Genomic DNA, 22,717 nt, shown 5'->3' on the forward strand with positions numbered 1-22,717 from the left:
CTGGAGTGTAAATCTAGCTAGCAGGATTGTAAGTCACCTTACCGGGCACTGGAAAGAGGTCTTGTGGGTGGGTATGGTTTAAATACTGTAATGTTTGAATGTCTTCTCTGTATTGAGTTCCCTGCTATAGGATCTGTAAGGAGTGGTTTACTCTGTGTTCCATCTTTTAATCGGAACAAACAACATTCTGTCAACGTTATTACCGGTGTACTTAGCCAAGCCACCTGAACATTTCATGGATCAATGAATCAGTAATCCATGACAGACTGCATCTGTTCATTTACATTAAAGAGAGTGTTGCTACAGTTAGACATGGCGCCATGCTGATATTTATAGAGCAGCCTCTTTCACTACTGTGAAGCCCAATTGAGAACAGCAGAAATGACTTCTACACAGCCTCCTCACAAGTGTTCAATTGAACAAGGTTTGACTTGCAAGCTTTTGTTAAACTGAACAAATAGTGTAGTACATAATTGCATGCCCTCTTTGTAATATCAACAAGGACCGAGATCAAGAACATCCATCTAACTGACACTCCAGGGAATGAACTGTAATGAAACATACAAAACTATGTCATTTTTACACAAGTATGCTACTGTGGCAAAGTGGTTTGCAGTGCGCCGTTGTAGAGATGATGCAGTGTTTAAGAGAATGGCAAAAACAATGTTACTGGTGAAATGATGGTTTATTTGTAATCCAAAGTCACTTGACAACAGTAAATAATAATGTTATCTGGCAATACACAACGATGTGTATTACTCAGTAAAACCACTGCGCTCAGTCCTGAAACAATAAACACAGTATTTAATACACACACAATACACAAACACGGTCACAAGTCCAAAGTGAGTGCTGAAATTCTCTTGCTGCAAATTAATTTTGAAACAAGTGTAGTGTTGTCCGGGTTTTGCGCTGGCCTGTAGCGACAGCTCCAGGTTGTGTTAGCCGTCTAATAACAACAAACAAGTATATATTTAGACACGACAAAACAAACAAAACACTCACGATTTACAATATGGTTCTCCATCCGGTTTAGTGTTAACCATAACAAAGGAACAGATCACCTCGCTACGTCCCCTTATGTACCGTCAATCACGCCCCCTTAGTAAACGATGGCAACCGCTCCTCCAATCCGCGGCTGCCACATCGCTTCCCTTCTGGGTCGATGACATGGTGTACCGTAGCTCCACCCTCTTTCTAGTTGGCCGACATTAGCTGAGGGTCTAGAATGTGGTGCTTAGGTCTGGCAAGTCCAGTGCATAGTAGGAGAGGTAGATCAAGAAATATACAAGTGCAGTCTAAACAGGTGGGTCTTGAGGAGATGGCGGAAGACAATGAGAGACGGAGCAGTCCTGAAGCTCTCCGGTAGCTGGTTCCACCACAGAAGGGCTATGGAAGAGAAGGAGTGGGCAGGGAGGATGGAGAGTGGAAGGAAGTCATGACCTGTCAGCCAGTAGAGGAGGAGAAGAGAGGGCAAAAGGAGGTGTAGAGATACATAAAAGAGTGAAGGTAAGAGGGGGCAGTGTGGTGAATGGAATGTTAGGCAAGAAGAAGGGTCTTGAATTCTTTATCTTATGGCTTGCCGATTGGTTATCGTCCCTGGGAAGTTAGCCTGTCGACCACGCTTTGTATGTTACAAGCTAAGTCATTGTCACACAAGAAAATAACCATAGGATTAAATTTAAATTCCGACACCCCTATCCTTATAGCAACTTTAAAATAAAACCAAACAACAAAACAGACAACAACACACTGTGAGAAAGATTACTGAAGAGTAGCTAGCCATTAATAATTACACACAGTTATCATAGTTTTTGTAATCTGCTGTTTTTAAAATACCGCTAGAAGGAGTGCGTGACATAATTAAAAAGTAACCACAGGGCCCGATTTGGGCAATCTTTCTTAATGTACTTGTCCAAATGTACAGTTAGATAGGAATATGATTCCTTTTCATTTTCAAGAAGACCCCTTGAACAGCTTTGGCAAGGCACAGGGCAGGTGCTATGATGATGATGTGGCCTGCATAATGTCATGGCAGCAGATATACAAATACACAATTCTAGTATTTGTTATTGTGTCGTATTTAACGTGTGTTCATTTCAGTCAGTCCCCACACATCCCTTTTTAAGACTTCTTGAGCAGGTAGCTTGAGGCCACTTAATAACTAAATTAATTGTGATATTCATTGTTTTATAGTCAGCTACAGCATATTGGTGAAACCAGTATAGTGCATACTGTGAAAATAGTTTTCTCTTCAGTTTCCAGGCTATAACTGCCTCTTGACTTGTTCGTTTTCTAGTTTTTGTGTGCTTTTTGTTTGGTAGTCATTCCACTCTGCTTAGCCTCACTGAGATGACTCAGCTCACTGGGGTTCTGCTGTTGCTCCCCAGTGTTACAGATGGTTGGCAGATGCTGGAGGAGCAGGGGTCACACTCTGAACCTGCTTGATAAATACCAGCGGCTGGTTTGCTGGTGATGTCAATTGTTGGAAACTGTCAGCCTCATTTGAAACTGGTTATCCAGCTGATTTCTACCAGTGAAGACCAGCTTGTGCTGTGCCTGAGAGGTAAAAGGCAGTCATGGTGCAGAATCTAACAAGCCGAGCACAGATCCACAGTTTTGTTAATTCATAAGCACCTTTCCACATGTCAATTGGCACACGATAAACGGAAAAGCACTTAAAATGCTTGAAATAAAATGCTGAATTCCTTTCTTGGCCATGTTTGTAAATATTCTTCATGGTTAGAGAGCATGACAACATTTCACAAATGCAATTCCGTCCTATTTACATAAATTGAATTTCAAATGCATCATGAACATCCTCTGTACCAACAAACTGGCCTCTGTAATTATAGGATGTTTAGTGAACCAAAGTTATGAAAAAAATAAGTAAATGGGATTTCTAATGTAACGTGGAGAGCACTATATCACTAATTAGTCTCAGTGATCAAAGACTGACCCAAGATCCATTTAGTTACTGAAATGGTTGCTAACTTTAAGTGTTACATTGCAGAATGTTTAACTTTTTTATATCCACCTTTTAAAAAACATTCTGTTTTCGTCATCAGTGAATTATCAAACAAAATAGAAATCTTAAATGAAAATAAAAATATCCCTTTCTGTCCCCTTCTTGTACTGGACAGAACGATCTTTAGTAGAAATATTTCCAAGCTTTGATGCAGGTGGTGACTTTTTCGTTGAAGTCATTTTAGAGAAATCGAGTAACTCTATGCACTGTGTTCAATCATTACCAGAAGGAAACTGAACCAGCTGCCATGTTCCTAAATGTGGCAGGTAGTGCATCAGTAAAGCAAACTTTTGCTGTATTTTTGTTGTGTTAAATATTCATTTTTACAGTAGATTAACCTTGCACATTTTTAATAAAGGTAACAATATTATAGCAGCTATCCTGCATAGTAATACTAAAAAAATCAATAGAATCTATAAAAAAAAAAATCCCAATTGGAATTTGGTCATTTTAAAAGCATCATTGTTATTATTGTTAATTTTTTATTAAGTGTAACACATTTTCACAGAAAAAAAATAGCTATCTATCTGTTTAATCTACCATTACAGCTTCATACTTGGCTTCCTGTACGTCTGCTTTTATTTGTTCTGAATCTTGTTAGCGGTACCTGAGAATATTGTGGCTATTGACAAGTGATTGTTTAACATGCTGTTGTAGTCAGAAATCAGAGAAAGAAAGTCCACACAATTACCTCTATCTGAGGAAGTGCTGCCTTCATCATGCCCTCTGAATGGCACAATCAATCAAGTGTTTGAAAAATTCAAATTTTTCTGTCTCCATTGTTAGATGAATTTTTTTTTTATTTGTAAAAAGCAGTTCTAAATATCATTTCAAAGTTCTCAATATAACTCTGCATAGCAATATCGTGCAAAATTCAGCTATTCTTACAACGTGCACCTCAGCCTCTTTATGTACAACCTCTGCTAGTTAATGATTGGACAGCTTCAAAACCAGGGCGGATCTTTGATTTTAGTCAAACTCATTTTGCTCAGGGGGGGGGGGGGATAACATATAGTGAAATTGCACTGGTCTGCAGGTACATAATCTTTTCAGAAGCCTTTTTTTATTTAATATAAATTATTTCTGGTCCTTATTTGAGGAAGTTGTTTTGTTGTATTTGTCAAGCAGTAAAGCAAGGTTTAATTTTAGTAGTTTCAGGAGCTTTTGTTTGGTTAAGGATTTCAAACTCCCAGTGTGAGGTAATTTCAAGCTATACCTATATGTAATAAGACATGTAACATTTAGATAGGTCAACAGTCACAGATAGACACCTCTGGTTAGTTCTTTGCTCTATTTACTCAGTATCAGTAAATGGTTTGCTGTGACTCATTTTCTTTTAAATAAAACAAAGCAAATCTGTATAAAATGTGAGTTAAGCGTCAAGTGGCTACAGCACACAGGAATGTCTCTCTGTATTGCATGGATGGATTGGTTTAAATCAATGCTGGACAATTGGGCCACCAGTGGGTACAATTTAGACTTTCTGGTACACATTAGCCAATTAATTTTAATATCGCCTCCTTCATGAGTAAATTTTTGTTCTTTGAGATGTATAAGCCTTTTGTCTGCCCCAGGAAAAGATCTGCCAAACAAATTCAATTAGGCATCAAAAGGGAATAGAATTATATAAAGTTATGCACCATGGAATTCACAATTCCAAATTACAGCCTTTTAAAAAAACTGCATGGGACTTCAATATAGGCCTGAAGCTTCTGTCCTGGTTCTGGCCAGTCTATATTTGTACAAATATAACAGGGGAAGACGACATTTTACATTTAAATAGTGAGAGAGGTTGAATAAATTGTCATAGGGTGTAAGGTGCAGTATAAATCTTCGATACAACAATAAAGAAAACTATACATTTCAAGAAAATAAATAATGATAGTAATAGTACTAAGATAAGACCCATACCTCTGGATTACAGGACTTGCTCTTTCGTTGAATGGTAAAAGATTAATCTTTTAACAATATGGTTTGCAATTCACAACTAGCAAGCCTTTCCTTCAATTGAATGAGCTGGGATGTCAATTCACTACAGTCTGTTTTTAAAGCCCAATTTCACTTAGCTTTTTCAAAGGTTTCGTGTTTTTTTTTTTGCTTCAGTTTTCAAAGAACCGTTTAACCTAAGAGAATGTTTATGAACATTTTTTAAGTTTTGTGAATAGGGTCAACTTTTCACAGGGTCTCACCTTCAAATTGAAGTCTATTAAAACCTAAGCAGCAATTCACTGAAGGCAGCATGGTTGTGAGTGTATGTGTCACTTGTGCAGAATTCCTATATTAAAAATGTCAATTGTAATTTTGTATGAGCATTTTTCACTTTATCGTTCTCCACTATGTATTTACTTTTAATTACCATGATTTAACATGCTTGTGCTATGGTTGTATGTGAGCTAAGAGTCAAGAACACAATACACATTTTTATTTAATTTTATTGTTCACATTGTTTAATATGCTCCACCCATAAAACCTTTGAAATACATTCAATTTACAGCTGGAATGTTCAGTTTAGCTAAAGTTAAAACTCAGTTTCTTCAAGGCGTTTCATTTACATGCCAGAAAGCAGACATAGCATGTGGTATTGTTTGGAAGGAATTGAGTTGCCACAATAAAAATTAAAACAACTCACTGTAGTGGGAAGACTTGTAACATTGTATTTTGTTTGGTCTCCTTCTACCTTGCTTAAATATGTTCTGCTGTTCTTGATAACAAGTTTGTTGGCTGACAAAATAATGATGGAAATTAGGAAACGCATTGAATATATACCCCATAAAGCCATGTGGCGTAGTGGCGGTCGGTCAAGGCTGGTCAGCAGCAGAAATAGCAATTCCAGAAACAGAGCTTGCAGTTTAAAGCACCTTGGCACACTTTTATTAAACAAAACAAACACACGTTTTAAACAAAACTCTTACACAAAACAAACTCTATAACAAATAAACAAAACAGCACCAAGCTACAGCTATACTGGTGCCGGGCAGAGAGCACAACCTTCTGCTCTCAGCCCTTCTCCTCATACATACATTCCATTTCCTTTTGTATAGGGTGTGGCCAGGGATGATTGGACAATCAATAAATCAATCACCACATTCCACACTTTACTATAATCTAGTAAAACAATTAAACAGTTATATAATTACACTTTTAATTAACAGGTGGCTGTGCAAAGGCAGCCACAAAACACATTTTGCTTGTGCAGGGCCTCTGTCCTGTCATAAGCCATCACTAGTAGATTATAGAAATGTAAAAATCTACAGTAACATTTTGTGTTATTTTTGTATAACATAAGCCCCTATAAAAATTTTTAACAATGCAATGGACTGAGCAGATAAAGAAAATACATATACAAGTGGGAAAGTAGGCTTGCTTGTGATGTGAATACTTTGCCCCCTCCCATGAACAATTTCTGTGACCCCTACGGATCATGGATACCATTTGGAGAATGTACACACTAGTTTGTGCTCCAGATGGCAGGAAGATACTGTATATACACTATCCTCTATCAAGTACTGGGATTGCCTGTGTCGTACACCAATGTAATAAAGAAAAATTGAAATCACAACTTTTCCTGTCACTTCCCATTACACTAATATGTGTCAAAAATATAGCAACACAGCAAGAACACGGAGACTGTAGACAGACAAGCGAGGAAACTGCCACCCACCGAATCCTCATTCTCACATTTTTCAAACAGCTATGGGAAAAGACATGGTTACCTCCTATGGTTAATATAGGCATGCAGAGACCTCATTACTGGTTAGTCCTACACCACACTACACCACTATGCTGGAGACAAACTAAAGGCATCTTCAAAATCTGTCTAAAGTATCACTTAAAGAATGTTCTAACTTCAATCATCCTACTATCAACACATGCTATAGCACAAGGGGGGGAATATTATCCCTGCAACTACTGAATCTATCACTATCCATTCCTGACACATTGCAACCAGATCTGCGGTAGTGAAGAAAACGTCTGCACACAAACAATAGCAAAATGCACTGCAGTACAGTAAAAACTTTAGTAAAGAATTGCAGAGCATTGTAATTAATCAATTAAGCTTGGTATGATCACAGCTGACTTTTATACAGGATTGTTTCCAGTGTGCTGTACACATGGTCCTGATTACATGGGTGTTTATAATACAAGCACTTGTTTTAGTTTTTTTCCTCATCATTTAGAAATCTAGCCCATATGATTATATTGATAAATCATTGTAAATCCATGCACACGAATGGCTCACCTGTAACCACCTATCGAGCACCTTTCACAAGCACTGAAAATTCACTTGCGCCGTCCCTTTGTTGAGATGGCTCTGACCAGCAATGCCTCAGTGATCTAAGTTTCACATCACTGCACACACTGTAGTGCTGATGAGCTGGCCCTGTGTGCTGACAGATAGCACACCACTGTTAAGACTGGTCCTGTATGAATCCTCAAGGCAACAGAGTCACCTCCCCTGGCAACAGGAAAAGTGTTCAGAGCAGCGACCTTTGATCACTGAACCTTCATGTTCTCTGCTGATTAGGAGCAGGCACAGATTGAAAAGAAAAGGCGTTTGCCATTCGGCTAGTCAGAATCAGAAAGAATTTTGCTGTAAAGGATGTTCTGTTGAGATAAAGTGTGTTAGTGAAAAGGAGAATTATAGACTGCATCCTGTTGTGTGTGTGCTCTTTCCCAAAAACACTGATATCATACACTGTAACCATCAGAAATACTAACAGAAGCTACAGTAAATACTTTTGATTTCTTGGAGTTGTCGTCTATTAAGATATACAAATATGTATTCTTAAGTAAAGGTTTTGTGAAAATATTCTCAGTAAGGACTTCATAAAATGTTTGCATTGTTAACCTTCCAGAAATTAAAAATATAAGCGGCAGTGTTAAATGTTTGATTCTCTTTTAGCCATTTAAAAACACGGTTACAAATATTCCTGTAAAATATAAATTTTAGGTGTAGTGTTTATACAGAACTATGTTAATTAAAAACTGGATTAAGGGAAATAACCCCTGTCAATGAGATGAGGTTAAAAGCTCTATAAGCATGGTTCTTTCACATAATGGTTGGCACGCATTGTGGTATTCCCACCCTCCGCCCTGTAACTTAAAAAACTAAAAACATACCCCAATGTGTTTTTAAACTACTACATTTACTATTACTTATTATAAGTCAAACACTCTGTCCTAATGTGTACCTAATAACTGGTTAATAAAACATTCTGTATCCAGTGGAGGTGTTTTAATATTTCATAGCTTGCTGTCCTCTTGCACTTTGGGGAACAAATCAATTCGCTGCAATGCGATTAAGAGTTTGACAATGTAAACTGACAATTACTGGAACATTTATTTCGTAACAACACAATGAACTTTATTTCAGTTTCCTTTACTTTGCCTGGATACACCTAATATTTTTCTTAGCAATGTTACTTAATTCATACCCTGTAATGTTCACAAAGAGAAATAAAATATACATTTTAAACTAGATCAGAACTAATTGTTTACACTTTTTCAAAATTTCCAAACATTTGCTAATAGAAAAGAAAGATAATTGAAGATCTTGGTAGTTACTCAAAATCCTCATTAAAATTATGTTTCCAGAAGGGAAAATGCACACAATAATAGCAAATACATCAGCATTAAACACCAAGAAACTCAGCATTTAAAATGAATGAATGAATGAATGAATAGACTATGCAAAATGTCAGAATGACAGTTTGGAATGATCAGCCTTCTGGTTAAGAAAAGGGTGTTAGATGACATCCGAACACTGATTCTGTCCTAAAAACCAGAGTGGTCTTGGTATTTAGCTCGGGAGAAGTCTTGAGTGAAAATAAGAGCCATATCTTCTGAATTTTATCATGGTGCATCTGCTACAACATAGAGGAGACAGGGTTTGGTTGTCACGGGGGTTGGTTGTCACGGTGCTCATAGCTATGAAACTAGATAGCGCAGGCAGGTGATAATAACACTGAAATGTGTGTTCTATTGTCTGGAAGTCAACCATCTTGTAATTTGAGGTCAATTCTGTCTAACATAAAGGTTAGCACATATTTCATTTTTTTCATACCCAAAGTAAAAAATGCATATCTTGTTATTTATATTATAACTCTTAGTAGTAATCGAGTTTGTTTGAACTGGTGGCTATGTTAAATAGAACCAGATACTGTTTTTTTGGTGTAAAAACAAAACCAGTAGGTTCTCCCAGCAGTACTGAGAGAATTAAATTATCATGCAAAGTCTGGTTGGGGCAGGTTGTCACATAGTTTTGGGGGGTGGTTGTCACATGTAAATCCTATAAGAAGAAGTCTTATATTTTTTCTTTCTACTTTTTTACACCAAAATGTGGGATATGTCACTATGTAATGCTTATTTAAATTATTTACTGTTTGTCCTCTGGTTCTGTGGAGGCTGTGGTATTATTTTGTAGCATGGGTCAACATTTCAAATATATATAGGTCTGTATTTTTTTATGTTCACATAGAAAGTAAAAATATAACTTTTTCTGTCATTGTACACAGTAGAAACGTTATGTTATTTAAAAAAAAAATAAAAAAAAAAAATGTTGCATTATTGTCTACTGTAAAAGTAAGAACCTTACTTAAAAAGAACCTTTTTAAACACATATAAAAAACATTTTTCTCTGAGTAGATTTTTAGTTTAAATTCTTATGCAGTATATTCTTTTTTTTTTTTTTTTTTTTTTTTTTTTTTTTTTTGTAGATTTTGTAGATTAAGTGTTTATTTTTTGCTTTTTCCTTTGCTGACTATGTAAAGTGCCCTGAGATGCATATGGGGTGCTATATCAAATGTAAATATAATTGACTGATTGATAATAAAAATGTTCATGGAAAAGGGACTTTTTTTTCTCTTAAAATGTTACAGAACCCCCTGTATTATTTACAAGAAATGCATTACTTACATTTTGCTGTATCCCACATCGTCCATATTGCAGCATTTGTTTTTATATTGTTTTGATATTTTTTAATCACACATCATTTGACTTATTTTTTCTTTGAAGCATTGCTGTGTATCCAGTTCATGATCCTGCAGTGCTGGTGGTGTGATTAAAATATGTGGCACATGCGTGGAAACAGAAAAACAGCATTGTTGCATGAGAGTGATCTGTATAGACTGCGAGCTAGAAGACATTATTTTCTCCAGGTTAACTAGTAACTGAGGAGAAATATATTGTCCAGTTGATTTATGAACCATGACATCTTATTACAAATTTAAAAAGAGTCTGCAATGTGTATCATGTGTATGTATATATATATATATATATATATATATATATATATATATATATATATATATATATATATAGAACTCTCAGGTAAAAAATTTAAATTACAAGAATAAAAGTCTATTTGAGCACAAGGTGCAATTTAAATTAAGGGGCGATTTTTAATTTCAGGGTCAAATTAATGCAAAAATAAGGGGGATGTTATCGTGTTTTCGTTTCACAGAGTATACGTCAGAAACAGAGGACAGGCTTTGATCTTCATTCCTCCTGGGCCATCTATGAACGTGACACCCTCTACCGTCAATTGTGTGATGTCACCATGATGGTGAAAAGCAGGAGGTTCATGCTCTAAATCAAATATATTTTACATAGCCTGTCAATCACTAATGTCTTGTCTTGGAAGAATCTTGGCTGTCCATGACCTGAAAAGAGCTGACACCATGGTGATGCAGGTTCATATTTAGTTGATCTATGCAGGGCAGACTTCTGCATCTATTGTTCCTGACTATTGTGACAGTGGGTTTTATTTATCACCCAGTTTTGCCCTGAATTAAAATTATCACAACTTGTTTTGCACCTGCTACAGCTGATAAGATAACATCCGCCATATTGATCTCTTTATTCAAATTAGATTCACAGCACTGGTGGATGAACTCGAAGATACAATTCCCATGTGAAAAAAAGGCCACGGTTCTATTGTACTTAAATTTAAATAGTCTTGTGCTGTTTTGACAGTATGTTAGTGGAGTTTTTTCTGATATGGGTCACTTAAGCACAATACAGATTGTAATAAAGGTCACCCCAAAAATACGCAGCATGCTGTACTTAAACATAAATACTACTGTATCTGGTATAAAAAACCTGCAACTATGGGAGTTATTATTGTAAGTATTACACTTTTTTAAAATAGAGAACTACTGCCTTATTACCATATGAAGAAACTACAGAAATGCTAATATTAAAATGAACACCATTACTCAGTGAGAAAAATGTCAGGAGATAAATTATTATGAATACCTCAGTTACAATGACTATTAATGTATGTACTGTATGCATGTATGTATGCATGTATGTATGTAAATAGTGAATTTGTTGTGTTTTCATTATGTAAGATTTGTTTTACTATTGCTTTGGTAGAGCAATCAACTGAATTCCTCTATTGTAAATCTGTTATAAAGAAAAAAACAAATAATATGGCAATTTGTTTCCTCTCTGTCTTATTGTAGGCCATATAATAATAATAACATGTGTACGAGTGGTTTGTACTGCACAGGTGTATGGTGATGCAAACAACGAAAGACACAAAGTTCACGGTTCAAACAATTCTTGTACTTCCTTTTTGGTCAGCTTGACCGTTGAAATAATAATGCTGGCGCTACCCAACTATACGTATTGCAGCATATAAACCAAGGGGTTTCAGTCTTCAATATAATAATACAAAACGCAGACACACAACACAGACACAGACACGTCTCTGGGCAGTGAGTGCTCTAGGTGCAGGTGCGTGACTTAACAGTAGTGTTGTAAGTACAGGTGCAGTGCAGTCCGGTTTAGCGCTGGCTTAAAGTGGCAGCTCCTGGGTTAGTATTAGTCATCTGTCAAAAAACAAATACAGTCAGTTACAAAACAAACAAAACACTTCACTCACAGGTACTAATAGGTTGTTTCCTTTCTCGGTCCTAGCGGTAACCAAATCAAAGGAACAGATTACATCCCCAATTATACCCTTAGTTACATCCCCTGCGATAGCTATTCCAGTCACATCTCCTTCAATTCATGACTGACCCATTGCATACTGCTTTAGGGCGATTACTTCAGGCATTGTGACTCCGCCCCCTTCCTGGAATGAACTGCCAGACCAACCAGTATGAGGCACTCTGATCCTGTTAAACAGCGCCCTCACAGATCGGGAGGGAGATTGTTGACTAGGATTAATTCACTCTCTGTCACATCACAACAACAACAACAACAATAATAATACTAATACTAATAATAATAATAATAATAATAATAATAATAATAATAATATAATAATAATAATAATAACAATACCTTTCAAACAACACATCTCAATTATATTTTGTACAACAGATTGCAAAACAATGAGAATAACTCAGCTTTACCCATCATTATCATGCAGCTGACAAAAATGAGCTCTGCACAGGGAAACTGAATGTAATCTGGGTGTCACATTGCAGCACTGCAGAAAGGCAGGATTGAATGTATTTTTTTTAATTTAATTAAAGAATCAATAGCACTCATATCGAAGGACACCTTTCTCTGCCAACAAGGAGCTATGATTGGAAACACTGGGTCACCCAAGGCTAAAACCAGAGGCCTTGGAAATATGAGAAACAGCCCCAGAAATAGTCTACATCGATTAAAAGATCCAGCAACCAAGAATCTGTACTGAAATATGAGTGTAACCCTGTACGACAAGTGATCTCTGAACTTCATAGAGGATAGCATACTGTACTGAGTGAAATACATACCAATTATAGAAAACTGGGATAATTACAGGTAGGGATAGAACAACTGCTAATTTAACAGAATCAAACAGAGGTAAGAAAAATAAGCTGACTAGTCACCACTTTAAATAAAATATTAATGAATCATGTATTTGATAATTCCTGCTGCTATTTCTTAACACTTGCACATTATTTTAAAACTGCTTTGTTTTTATTTATTAATGTTCTAAAAGGTGATAATCATAACTTCCATGCACTACAGTCTCCTCACCAATTAGCAGAGAAGGAAGCTCAAAGGAATCAAGCAGCTTCACTTAACTCCATTTTCTCGTGAATCAATCCCCGAGATAACTATCATACTGATGACACTAAAGCACTAATGCTAGAATAATTACTTATTCTTAAAGAAGGAAATGTTATTGATTCTTGAAAAATACACAAAGCTTGAGTTTTAACCCACTAAGTACCAAATTAATATTTATTTGAAATAAATCAGGACACATGCTGTATTGATGTAATTTGATACATTACATTAATAAAATTACATAAAGTTATCATAGCAATATAGCGAAAGAAAATATTAAAATAACCAGTAGATGCCAGTTAGAAATTTTCCAAAAAATTGCAATGTAGCCTGTCCTCAAATGAGGGCAATGGCACTTCATGGGTTAATTTCTGAAGCCAGGATTTACAAGTCATCTTTTATATATAGTACAGACAAGCATACACACACATTATAGACCAATGCAACTGTCATTCAGGAGAAAGCTGAAAGATGCAGGAAACGAACTTCTACAAAAGGCAGATGGACAACAAGATCCATTCCAGTCCAGATCGGTGATCCAACCATGTAAACTTTGTTACTGAACCCTGTTACTAAAATAGTTACTCATTCAATTATAATTTATAAAATGAATTGACTGTTGAGGACTGGTATATCCTTATAAGGACAGCCAGTTTGATATGCTGATGAGGAAGCAATGAAAGCAGTAATGTTGCCTTTGCCCTCAGGTTGAACACAGGATCTCCTAAATCTGTATCTGAACCACGTGACCAAACCACCTTTCTTCCAAGTTACACACAGAACTAACCCTATTAAGTAAATATGCCAACGTCACCCGCTGGAAACTTTTTATATAACAGCTTTTTAAATGGCTTTGCGTCTTTTATTTGTGTTTTGTCATTAATCTGTGTGGATTCATTTTCTTTACAGTTGTGTTTATAAAAGATCATAACTCCTTAACAAAAAAATGTATTGAGGTTGCCATACAACTGACCTTGAAAGGAGATGCAGCAGTCTTATTTACTTTAATGCTAATGCTTTCTAAAACAAGCTAACTTTCCTTTTGTATGGATATGAGCAGTAGCTATTAATATTCAACTATGAATTCAGTAAGTGTTAATATAAGAATTCTTCTTTCTTCTTTGGGAAAACCACCCTTTGTGTTTTCTTTAATGCCCTGTGCATGAGTCTCTACAGAGAAGGCTTTTCACCCAGCTTTACAGCTCAGGGGTGTGACTCCTGCCAGATTCACGTCTCACTCTCAGAATGCATACTCTGCATTAACTAAGGAAAACAAACGCAGCCTGATTCTCCTTGGAATCTCACACCTGCCCAGGCTGGGATGTTAAGAGGTACAAAAAAGCGATTAACACAGCACAGCACAATACAAAGGGTGAAGCTGTGAATAATGTTATTCCTGAGGCAGTGTGGGCATGAGGAGCCCAAGGATAATCCTAGGTTTGAATGCAAGGCCATTGACTAACCGTGAAAGGCAAGTCATTTATCAATTTTTTCCACATTAAATTGTCATACAATACAAATGACAGTATATAGGAAAGGATATGGTTCAGATCTCATATGCTTACATAAGTACTTTAACGAACGATGAACTGCAGTTGACAGCATTGGCTGGGAACCATATTTTGGTAAATAATATACATATGTTTATTGTATAATACAGTACCACTGTCCTTTTAGGACAGATCGTTGCACATTTAAAATCCACCGAAGATGTAACAATAATATATTGAAAGACACATAGTGACCAAAGGTCACAAGTCTGGTAAAGTGAAATGGGCGTTTTTAATTACTAGCGGTTTCCAAAGCCTCTGTATCTACACACATCGTAACAAGGATAGCCAAGCCTGAACATCCAGCGCTCAGTCATTCGCTGACTGCTTCTATTCTCTCTCACCTTGTACTTGGCAGGGTGGAAAAGAAACGCTTGGCTGGGAAAGCATTGACGTCACTGTTGGGCCAGTGAGCTCGGGGGCGCGTGCGCGATGTGCATTTTGGCATTGATTGGAGGACGGAGGGAGCAAGGTTTCGACAAAAATGAGGTTTGGAAACTGCGCCCTAAAAGGTTCTTGTTCGCCATCTTGGCTCTAACTGTCCTATACTGTAATGCACGGTTGAGCGTCTTTATTTGAGACACAATGGAGTCGCGGGAGTCAGTTTCATAACCTTGGGAGGGAGGAGTCTGTGGGGTTTCAGGACGCAAGCAGGAGCAGCAGGGGAATGACAGGCGAGAAAAAAAAAAACTGAGACGGGGGATCCATTTTTTTTACAGTGTTAGTACACCTGAATACACAAAAAAAAAAAAAAGTGTGCATGAAAAATACACCAAATATGAGTGACTTCTTAAAGGCACGTTGTACTGGCGTGTGACTCGTCAAGGAGGATATACAATAAACTGGGTTTCTTCCACGCTATTCTATTTAACATAAAATACATCTACACATTAAGGAACCGCTAAGGAGAGAGTTAGCGAGCTCGCAGCGCAGACGCAGGCGTAAGAGAGGCGGGGTGTTTTATTTTAAACGTTTGGAAATCTCCGTGTTTGTCTGCTGGAACCGGAGAATTTGGGATTGTAGCCGGGAGACACAGAGAAGGTGGGGCCAGAGAGCAAGAGCGAGAAACTCACTTAATGCATATAAATCACTCGGAGCTGACTGTCGTTTTTTTTCCAGGGGAACGAGAAGAAAGACGATTTTTCAATTATTGGGATTTTGAACAGGCGTTTTGAGATTTTTTTGACCCCTTCCCCCGAAGAAGGACACCACTGCAAAATTGTGACCCGTCAATTGATTGTAAAATATACCGGTTTGGCTGGGTGTGTTTGGGGATAATTTCCCCAGCCTTTTTGGACCATGGCCGACGACGATGTGCTGTTTGAAGATGTGTACGAGCTCTGTGAGGTGATCGGGAAGTAAGTGGCTGTAATGTAAAGACAATGAAATGCATGGTGCTTCACTGTGTGTATTTTACCCATATGGTTTAGTTTTTTGTTTTTACTTGCCTTTTTATTTTCGCAAACTACCGGTAGAAAAGAATGTTTGCTTTTATATATATACACACACACATATATATATATATATATATATATATATATATATATATATATATATATATATATATATATAGTGTGCGCTCTCCGCCTTGTGCACGTAGCCAGACAGTGCATGGAAGTGACTGCCCTGTGTGATGCACCGATCAAGTCTCTTGGAAGGTGATAGATACATAGTGATTTCACCAGTCAAATGAGTGACTGGCTGACCTAGGCTTCCTTTAATGCGATTGCTTGCAATGCATTGCATTAAGACATCTTATCTTGTTTTGGAGAGACTAGACACTTACAAAAAAGGAGGCATTTCAAGATTGAGATGCAACATCTGGCAGCAATTGTAGGCATTTTATTCTATGGTGACACACTATGCATGTTGCATAGGCGTGTACATTTGTTTCCACTCAGTTTAGTATGCAAAATGTATTCTGTGCCAAGGCACTGCCATAAACACAATGTAGTACAAACACTGAACACAATTTCATTTGCCGTCTTGACTGCAGCAGGCTACCTATGTACCGCCGACGGACAATGTGCACGTTTTATAATGACCAGTATGTTTGTATTCGACACTTTATTTTCTTGGCAATTTACAGTATGCTTGGCAGCAGATGGTCATTGTCAAGAGTGCAGTTCGTCCTGTGTTTAGATTGCAGCTACCCACCTCCCATTGCATCCCTTATCCGTATTGTGTGGTTATACTTAGGCTTCTGTAGGGATAAATCCAGAACACGATTATTCAAAACGGGGATTAGGTTTTAATGCACTAGGCGTACCTTATTTAGACATGCACACGATGGTCAGTTTTGGAATTGGACGGTGTTTGTTACCACTTAACAGCCGCTTGATTTACACCATTCTTAAAATGAAACATATTAAAACCGGTGCTGGACGCCGTGTTATGAAGGCAAGAGCTTCTTCCTGATTTTTTTTCCTTTTCTTTTCATGTTTCAAGCATATTAATAGTATGTGACCTTATTTATTGTGCTAATGGTAGTGTATTTCTTTCATATTTTGCTAGCAAATGACTTTCCTCTAATTAATAAATAAGTGCTCTGTCCGATAATACTCGTGGCTAATATAATTTTGTTGCTGCTTTGTCTGCTTGTGGCCAACAACGCATTTAAACGGGGCCAAGTTGCAAAGATACATTTAGTACATTGTTGCCCATCAGATTTTTGATTGATAAACGCATGATTTAAGTTGTATATGTGCTGTGTTTGAGCTGCACCTATAGTGGGCAATGACACTTTAGATTGAAATATGTAAATCCGGGGGGCCTCTTAAAACTCTGGCTGTACTCACAGTTTATTTCAACAACAAGCTACATAGTTGCTTCCATCTCGGTCGCTAAGTTGGTTTACTTAATTATGATTAGCATTTTTATCTGGATAGATTTCTGATCAGTGGTAAAGAGAATGAAATAGAGGCTGTGTTGTAAACCTAACCAAGACATTATAAATATACCAGCCTGGTTTGCCACCTATCACACATGCTATCACCAGGTAGTTGGGGTGGGGTGGGGTGGGGTGTTTAATCTGAATGTGTTTCATAGAATTGCAAAAGAATAAGCCACAGCCAGAGGCAAGTTTATCTGTAAATTGCGTAAGGGTCCGTTGTTAATAGAGCAGTTGAACAAGGAGAGGCATAGGTCATGTTTGTGCACCGTGTGCAACAGAAGGTTAAAGCCAAAACCAATACAAGAACTTCACATCAGGTAATACTGGGTGGGTGACTGTGCCACCGCCCCTACTCCTAGCACACTTTACCTTGATGTTGACAGAAGGTGAAATGTGTGTGTGTGTGTGGGTGTTGGGCTATTTATCTGCGACTGTCTGATTTGTAAATTATATGAACTGCAGTATCGAAGTAGCGTTGGAGAGTAAATGACTTTGTTTTAAAACGAACAGAAGGTGCTAAATACTGTGATATTTAGTTTAAATAGAAAAAAAAGTGGAGAAAGAAATCTTTCTGTGTTAGTGACCCATACTGGCATACAGCAGAGCTCCAGATCAGGGCTAGGTCCTGTATGTGTGTCATCAGGCGCTGCTGTGCTGTAGGAAAGTCTGCACTGATCTTAGGCCTGTTCTGTCTCTCTTTTTTTCTCCTATGCTGCTGTGCATTGCCCTAAAGTACTGCCACAGAGAGAAGACTAAAAGCACTGTCTGAGACAGTGCCCATTACCTTGCAGGATTGAAGGGGTCCAGCTGGGCTAAAATCCTGTCATGGTCGACCGGTGTGCAAAGCTGGCTGCCAGCCTGCTTCAGACTGGTCCTATAGATTTGTGTACACTCTGGCGTCTGGCACAGAGCACTGTGTCTACAGCAAATTTGTGGTGTCCTCCCACACCATTGTTTATGAACAATGTGACATGGTAAGATAATATCTTAAAGAGAAATGTAAAATGGACAGTACTTACTTTTAAACAGAGGCAGTCTGGTACCAGTGCTCAAAGTTAAACTCATAGTGTACCCTAAATTAGAATACCTAAACTGTTGGACCATTGGAGTAAATCTTGGAGAAAACAGGAAGTTGTACCAGGAAGCAATGGTAGAAGGGGGCCAAGTGATGTTGCTTGTGAATGTAAGAAAATTGATTTTCCCCTAGGTAATGTGCGGTTGCAGATGCAAGCAGTCGTTGGTAAAAGTAACTGTTCTGCCATTATTAACAAAGGAATGAATGGGGTGTTACAGAAGCTGCTGTGTGTCCCAAACAATGACCGAATAGCCTATAACAGGAATGCACAAATCTAGTCCTGAAAGATACAGGTTTGGTCCCAAAAAAATCTGCAGAATCTGATTATTACCATTCATTCCGAAAGGAAAAGCTCTAAGTTGTTTCTTTTCTTTAATGGCCAAGCTTTTTCCATAAGGATGTGATATTACTTTGTATTTGTTGTTCAGCCATCTTGATAACACTCTTGACATAATACAGCACTGTGTGAATATGAAAATGGTTTGGGGTTTTCATGCTGTTCCTTGCGGAAGCTGGATTTGAACAATGTAGTAAAGTAATTATGAGAATACCGCGAGATCTCGTATAGAAAGTACATTTGTGGACCAACCTACTGTAAGAGCTTTGTCTGAATTTGACCTAAACTGTTCAGTCCTGTTTTGTTTTATAGTGCAGTATAATTTGTTGGTGTTCTATTTTATAGGTGAGGCTGGACAAGACAACTAGTTTTTCTTTGTTTGTTTACATTCCCCAGTAGCTGTTTAGGGACAGCTGCTTCCTTCCCCACATATCACTGTGTGATCCAAATAAGCCTGCGTATTCATACATGCAGTAAATCACATTCAAGAGTCTCTCTGTCTTTCCAGCACGGCTCTTTATTTCTCCCTGTCCTTGACTCCTTCAACTGCCAAACAGCATTTTCTGCTTCTCAACTTGACAGGTCACTTCAGGAAGACAAAATAATTCTTTGGCTGTATATAGGCCTAACTGAAGTAAAAAAGAACCAAGAGCAATGTACCTTCTGAAGCAAACAAATAACCTTTTAAATATTTATTTATTCCTTAAATTGATATTAACTGGTGTAAATCGATTTGAAGGTGGTTAAGGTTAACACAGCTTTACAATGCTATGGATCTGATGGGCCACTTTGACTGTTTTGTTTGAAACTTACTTTAGAATTATGTGTTCAACTATTAAACCCACTACACCACTACAACTATACAGGAAATACCTGAATTTTGCCTTTAACTGTCAGATTGAGTTTGGGATTGCACCTCAGGGAAGGAGCTTTTGTTCTTTTTAGTGGGCTTTGCATAGGGAACAGCTTTTTCCAAATCAAGTCTGACCAGTGTTTAAAAAAACAAATGCAATAATACAAGCACCAAACAAATTGAAAGCAACACCCCCACCACAGAGGGCTGCACTGTAGCTCATGTCATCTTAAATTATGCTTAAGATGACCAAAAATTGTTTCTAGGGTGGCTTTTATCGACTACAAGATCAACGGCATTAACCCTTTCAGGACCAAGCATTTTTCAGTGGGATGCCCCCCAGGACCAGGCGCTTTTTATCCACAGTTGACTCTTTTCCTATAAAAATTCACTAAAAATCATTTTTTTTTATAATGGTATCCTTGTTTTCACAACACTCTGGGGAACATTATAAAGTAGTTCAGAAACCATGCAAACTTGTCACTTTTTTTTTTCAACACACTATTTATTTATTTTTAAGTTATTTTTATTATGTATAGGGCTCCTGATTTTTCCATTCTTGGGAATGACAAATTCCATTTTTCAAAATGACCAATTTTGTTTTTACTAATTTTATTAACAATTAACAGTGTAATTTGAACATAACATTTTTACATTAAATCTATTGAATTACATTTTTTTATTCAAGTCCCTGAGATACTGTAGTTTTCAGGAAAAAATTTTCTTAAGGCAGTCCGCTAGTAACTATGTTCTGTAGGTCAGTCAACAAATAAAGGTTTTGAAAAAAAAAAATTCTTATTGCTGGCATTACAATATACAGACTAGTCAAAAACGAGGGATATTATTACAAAAATATACAATTGTCATAAAATTACAAATTAAATATAATGTTCAGGACACTTCTGTCCCAGCTGCAGTTTAATCTGCAACAATGCAGACTGGTTTGTGCTATACTTGCTGTAAAACTGCTTGCATGTGTTTCTCGTATACCCTGGACAGACAGAGCAGTCAGAGCAGGGCTCTTCAACTAGTTTTTATTTAATTTAAGGGGACCAGACTGGAAAAAAAATTAGGAGTTGGCAGGCCAGAGTATTTTACTGTGTACATTTTTAAGCAATATAATATTATTATTTACATAACTTAATGCCCATATATTGAACAAGACTTATTCTGCTTAGGGATACATGTTTTGTTCTGTGACCCAAGGGACCTTACAGTACTTCCTGAAAGTTTTGTTGAAAAATATTGATGTTTGGGCAAATTACAAGACATTGTTTCACCTGAGTGATTGCCATGACATAATACACGTTTATTCTCAGGGTCTTTTATAAGCAATAATGGACACTACTCTCGCTTTTATATTCTCAAAATAAATATTTAAAAGTAAAATAAGTTACTCATTTCATTATCAGTAATAAGGGGAAAAAAAAAAACCACACCTGATAAATTTAGTTCATGAAATAGTATTGCTTATATCCACTCCTTTCTTTATATTTATGAATGCTGTAAAAACATATATATTAAAACACATGATGGAGTAAGTGTTCTAATATAGTTAAGTCAAATACATCAGATTTACAATGTTTCCCCGTTTTTATTAGCGCTACACAAGTTCCTGTGATGTTTTGCTTTTATCTCTTCCTGTCTGCCAAAAATTTCTCCGCCCTTTAGACACCAAATGCCCCTCTCAGTGACATCACATGAAAAAAAAAAAAGTAAAACTCAGGAAGTGAATGTCAGTCCCTTCCCTATCCATTGACATGTGTGAAGCCTGTACTGCAAAGTATGGTGGCCCTGTAAGTCTAAAAATCAAAGTGCTTTTTTATCGTGTTTGCACGATCATGGTCCTAGAAGCCCACTTCAGTATGATCGTGTTAACATGATCCCGGACCTTAAAGGGTTAAAAATGGCAACCTACAGCATTTCCACACATTGTCTCTTGAAGAAATGCATCCTCCAATGAGGTTAAGGATGTGTTTTCCTTTGCAGAAGTGCAAACAGGACTTCATAATCACCCAGTATCCTTGTGGGCTTTAAATAAATAAATCAATAATGTAACAAAACCAATCTGTAAGAGTAACTATGTAATTTTCTGTCATAGCATGTTAAATATTCCTGTTCTTTCTTCTGGGAGTCATCTTGAGTCTCTTTGGAGGTAGGGGAAGTAAGTGTTGTACTAGAAATTGCTTAACTAATCTAAAAGGAACATACAGTGCCGTGAAAAAGTATTTTCCCCCTGTCTGATTTTCTGCATGTTTGCATATTTTTGACGCTGAATGTTATCAGATCTTCAACCAAAATCTAATATTAGATAAAAGGGACCCTGGGTGAACAAATAAATAAATGAAATAAGTATCAATTTTGTGTTATCTATTAAAGAAAGTTATGCAACACCCAATGCCCCCATGTGAAAAAGTAATCGCCCCCTTAGACTCAATAACTGGTTACGCCACCTTTTAGCGGCAATAACTGCAACCAAATGCTTCCTGTAGTTATTGATCAGTCTCTCACAGCGCCATGGAGGAATTTTGGCCCACTCCTTCATGCAGAACTGCTTCAACTCAGTGACATTTGTGGGTTTTTGAGCATAAACTGCTCGTTTCAGGTCCTGCCACAACATCTCATTTGGGTTTAGGTCTGGACTTTGACTAGGCCATGCCAAAACTTGAAATTTCTTGTTCTTCAACCATTCCGATGTAGACTTGCATGTGTGTTTATGATCATTGTCTTGCTGCATGACCCAGCTGTGCTTCAGCTCACGAACTGATGGCCTGAGATTCTCCTGTAGAATTCTCTGATACAGAGCAGAATTCATGGTTCCTTCAATGATGGCAAGTCGTCCAGGTCCTGATGCAGCAAAACATCCTAAATCATGACAATACCACCACCATGCTTGACCGTTGGTATGAGGTTCTTACTGTGGAATACAGTGTTTGATTTTCGCCAGACATAATGGGGCCCATGCTGGCC

The 22,717-nt window shown here is 37.3% G+C and overlaps 1 protein-coding gene across 1 annotated transcript in view; it reads left to right on the forward strand.

Annotated features, from left to right (window-relative positions):
- The first annotated feature begins 15,274 nt into the window (after nt 1-15,274).
- Nucleotides 15,275-22,717, forward strand: part of LOC121321066 (peripheral plasma membrane protein CASK-like) — a 198,376-nt gene continuing 190,933 nt past the window's right edge. The window contains exon 1 of the mRNA XM_041259976.1: nt 15,275-15,947. Coding sequence (XP_041115910.1) covers nt 15,889-15,947 — 59 coding nt within the window. The 5' untranslated portion in view covers nt 15,275-15,888. The remainder of the gene's footprint in view (nt 15,948-22,717) is intronic.

Source organism: Polyodon spathula, chromosome 9 (genome assembly GCF_017654505.1).
Source record: "Polyodon spathula isolate WHYD16114869_AA chromosome 9, ASM1765450v1, whole genome shotgun sequence".
In the NCBI taxonomy this organism is placed as follows: Eukaryota; Metazoa; Chordata; class Actinopteri; order Acipenseriformes; family Polyodontidae; genus Polyodon; species Polyodon spathula.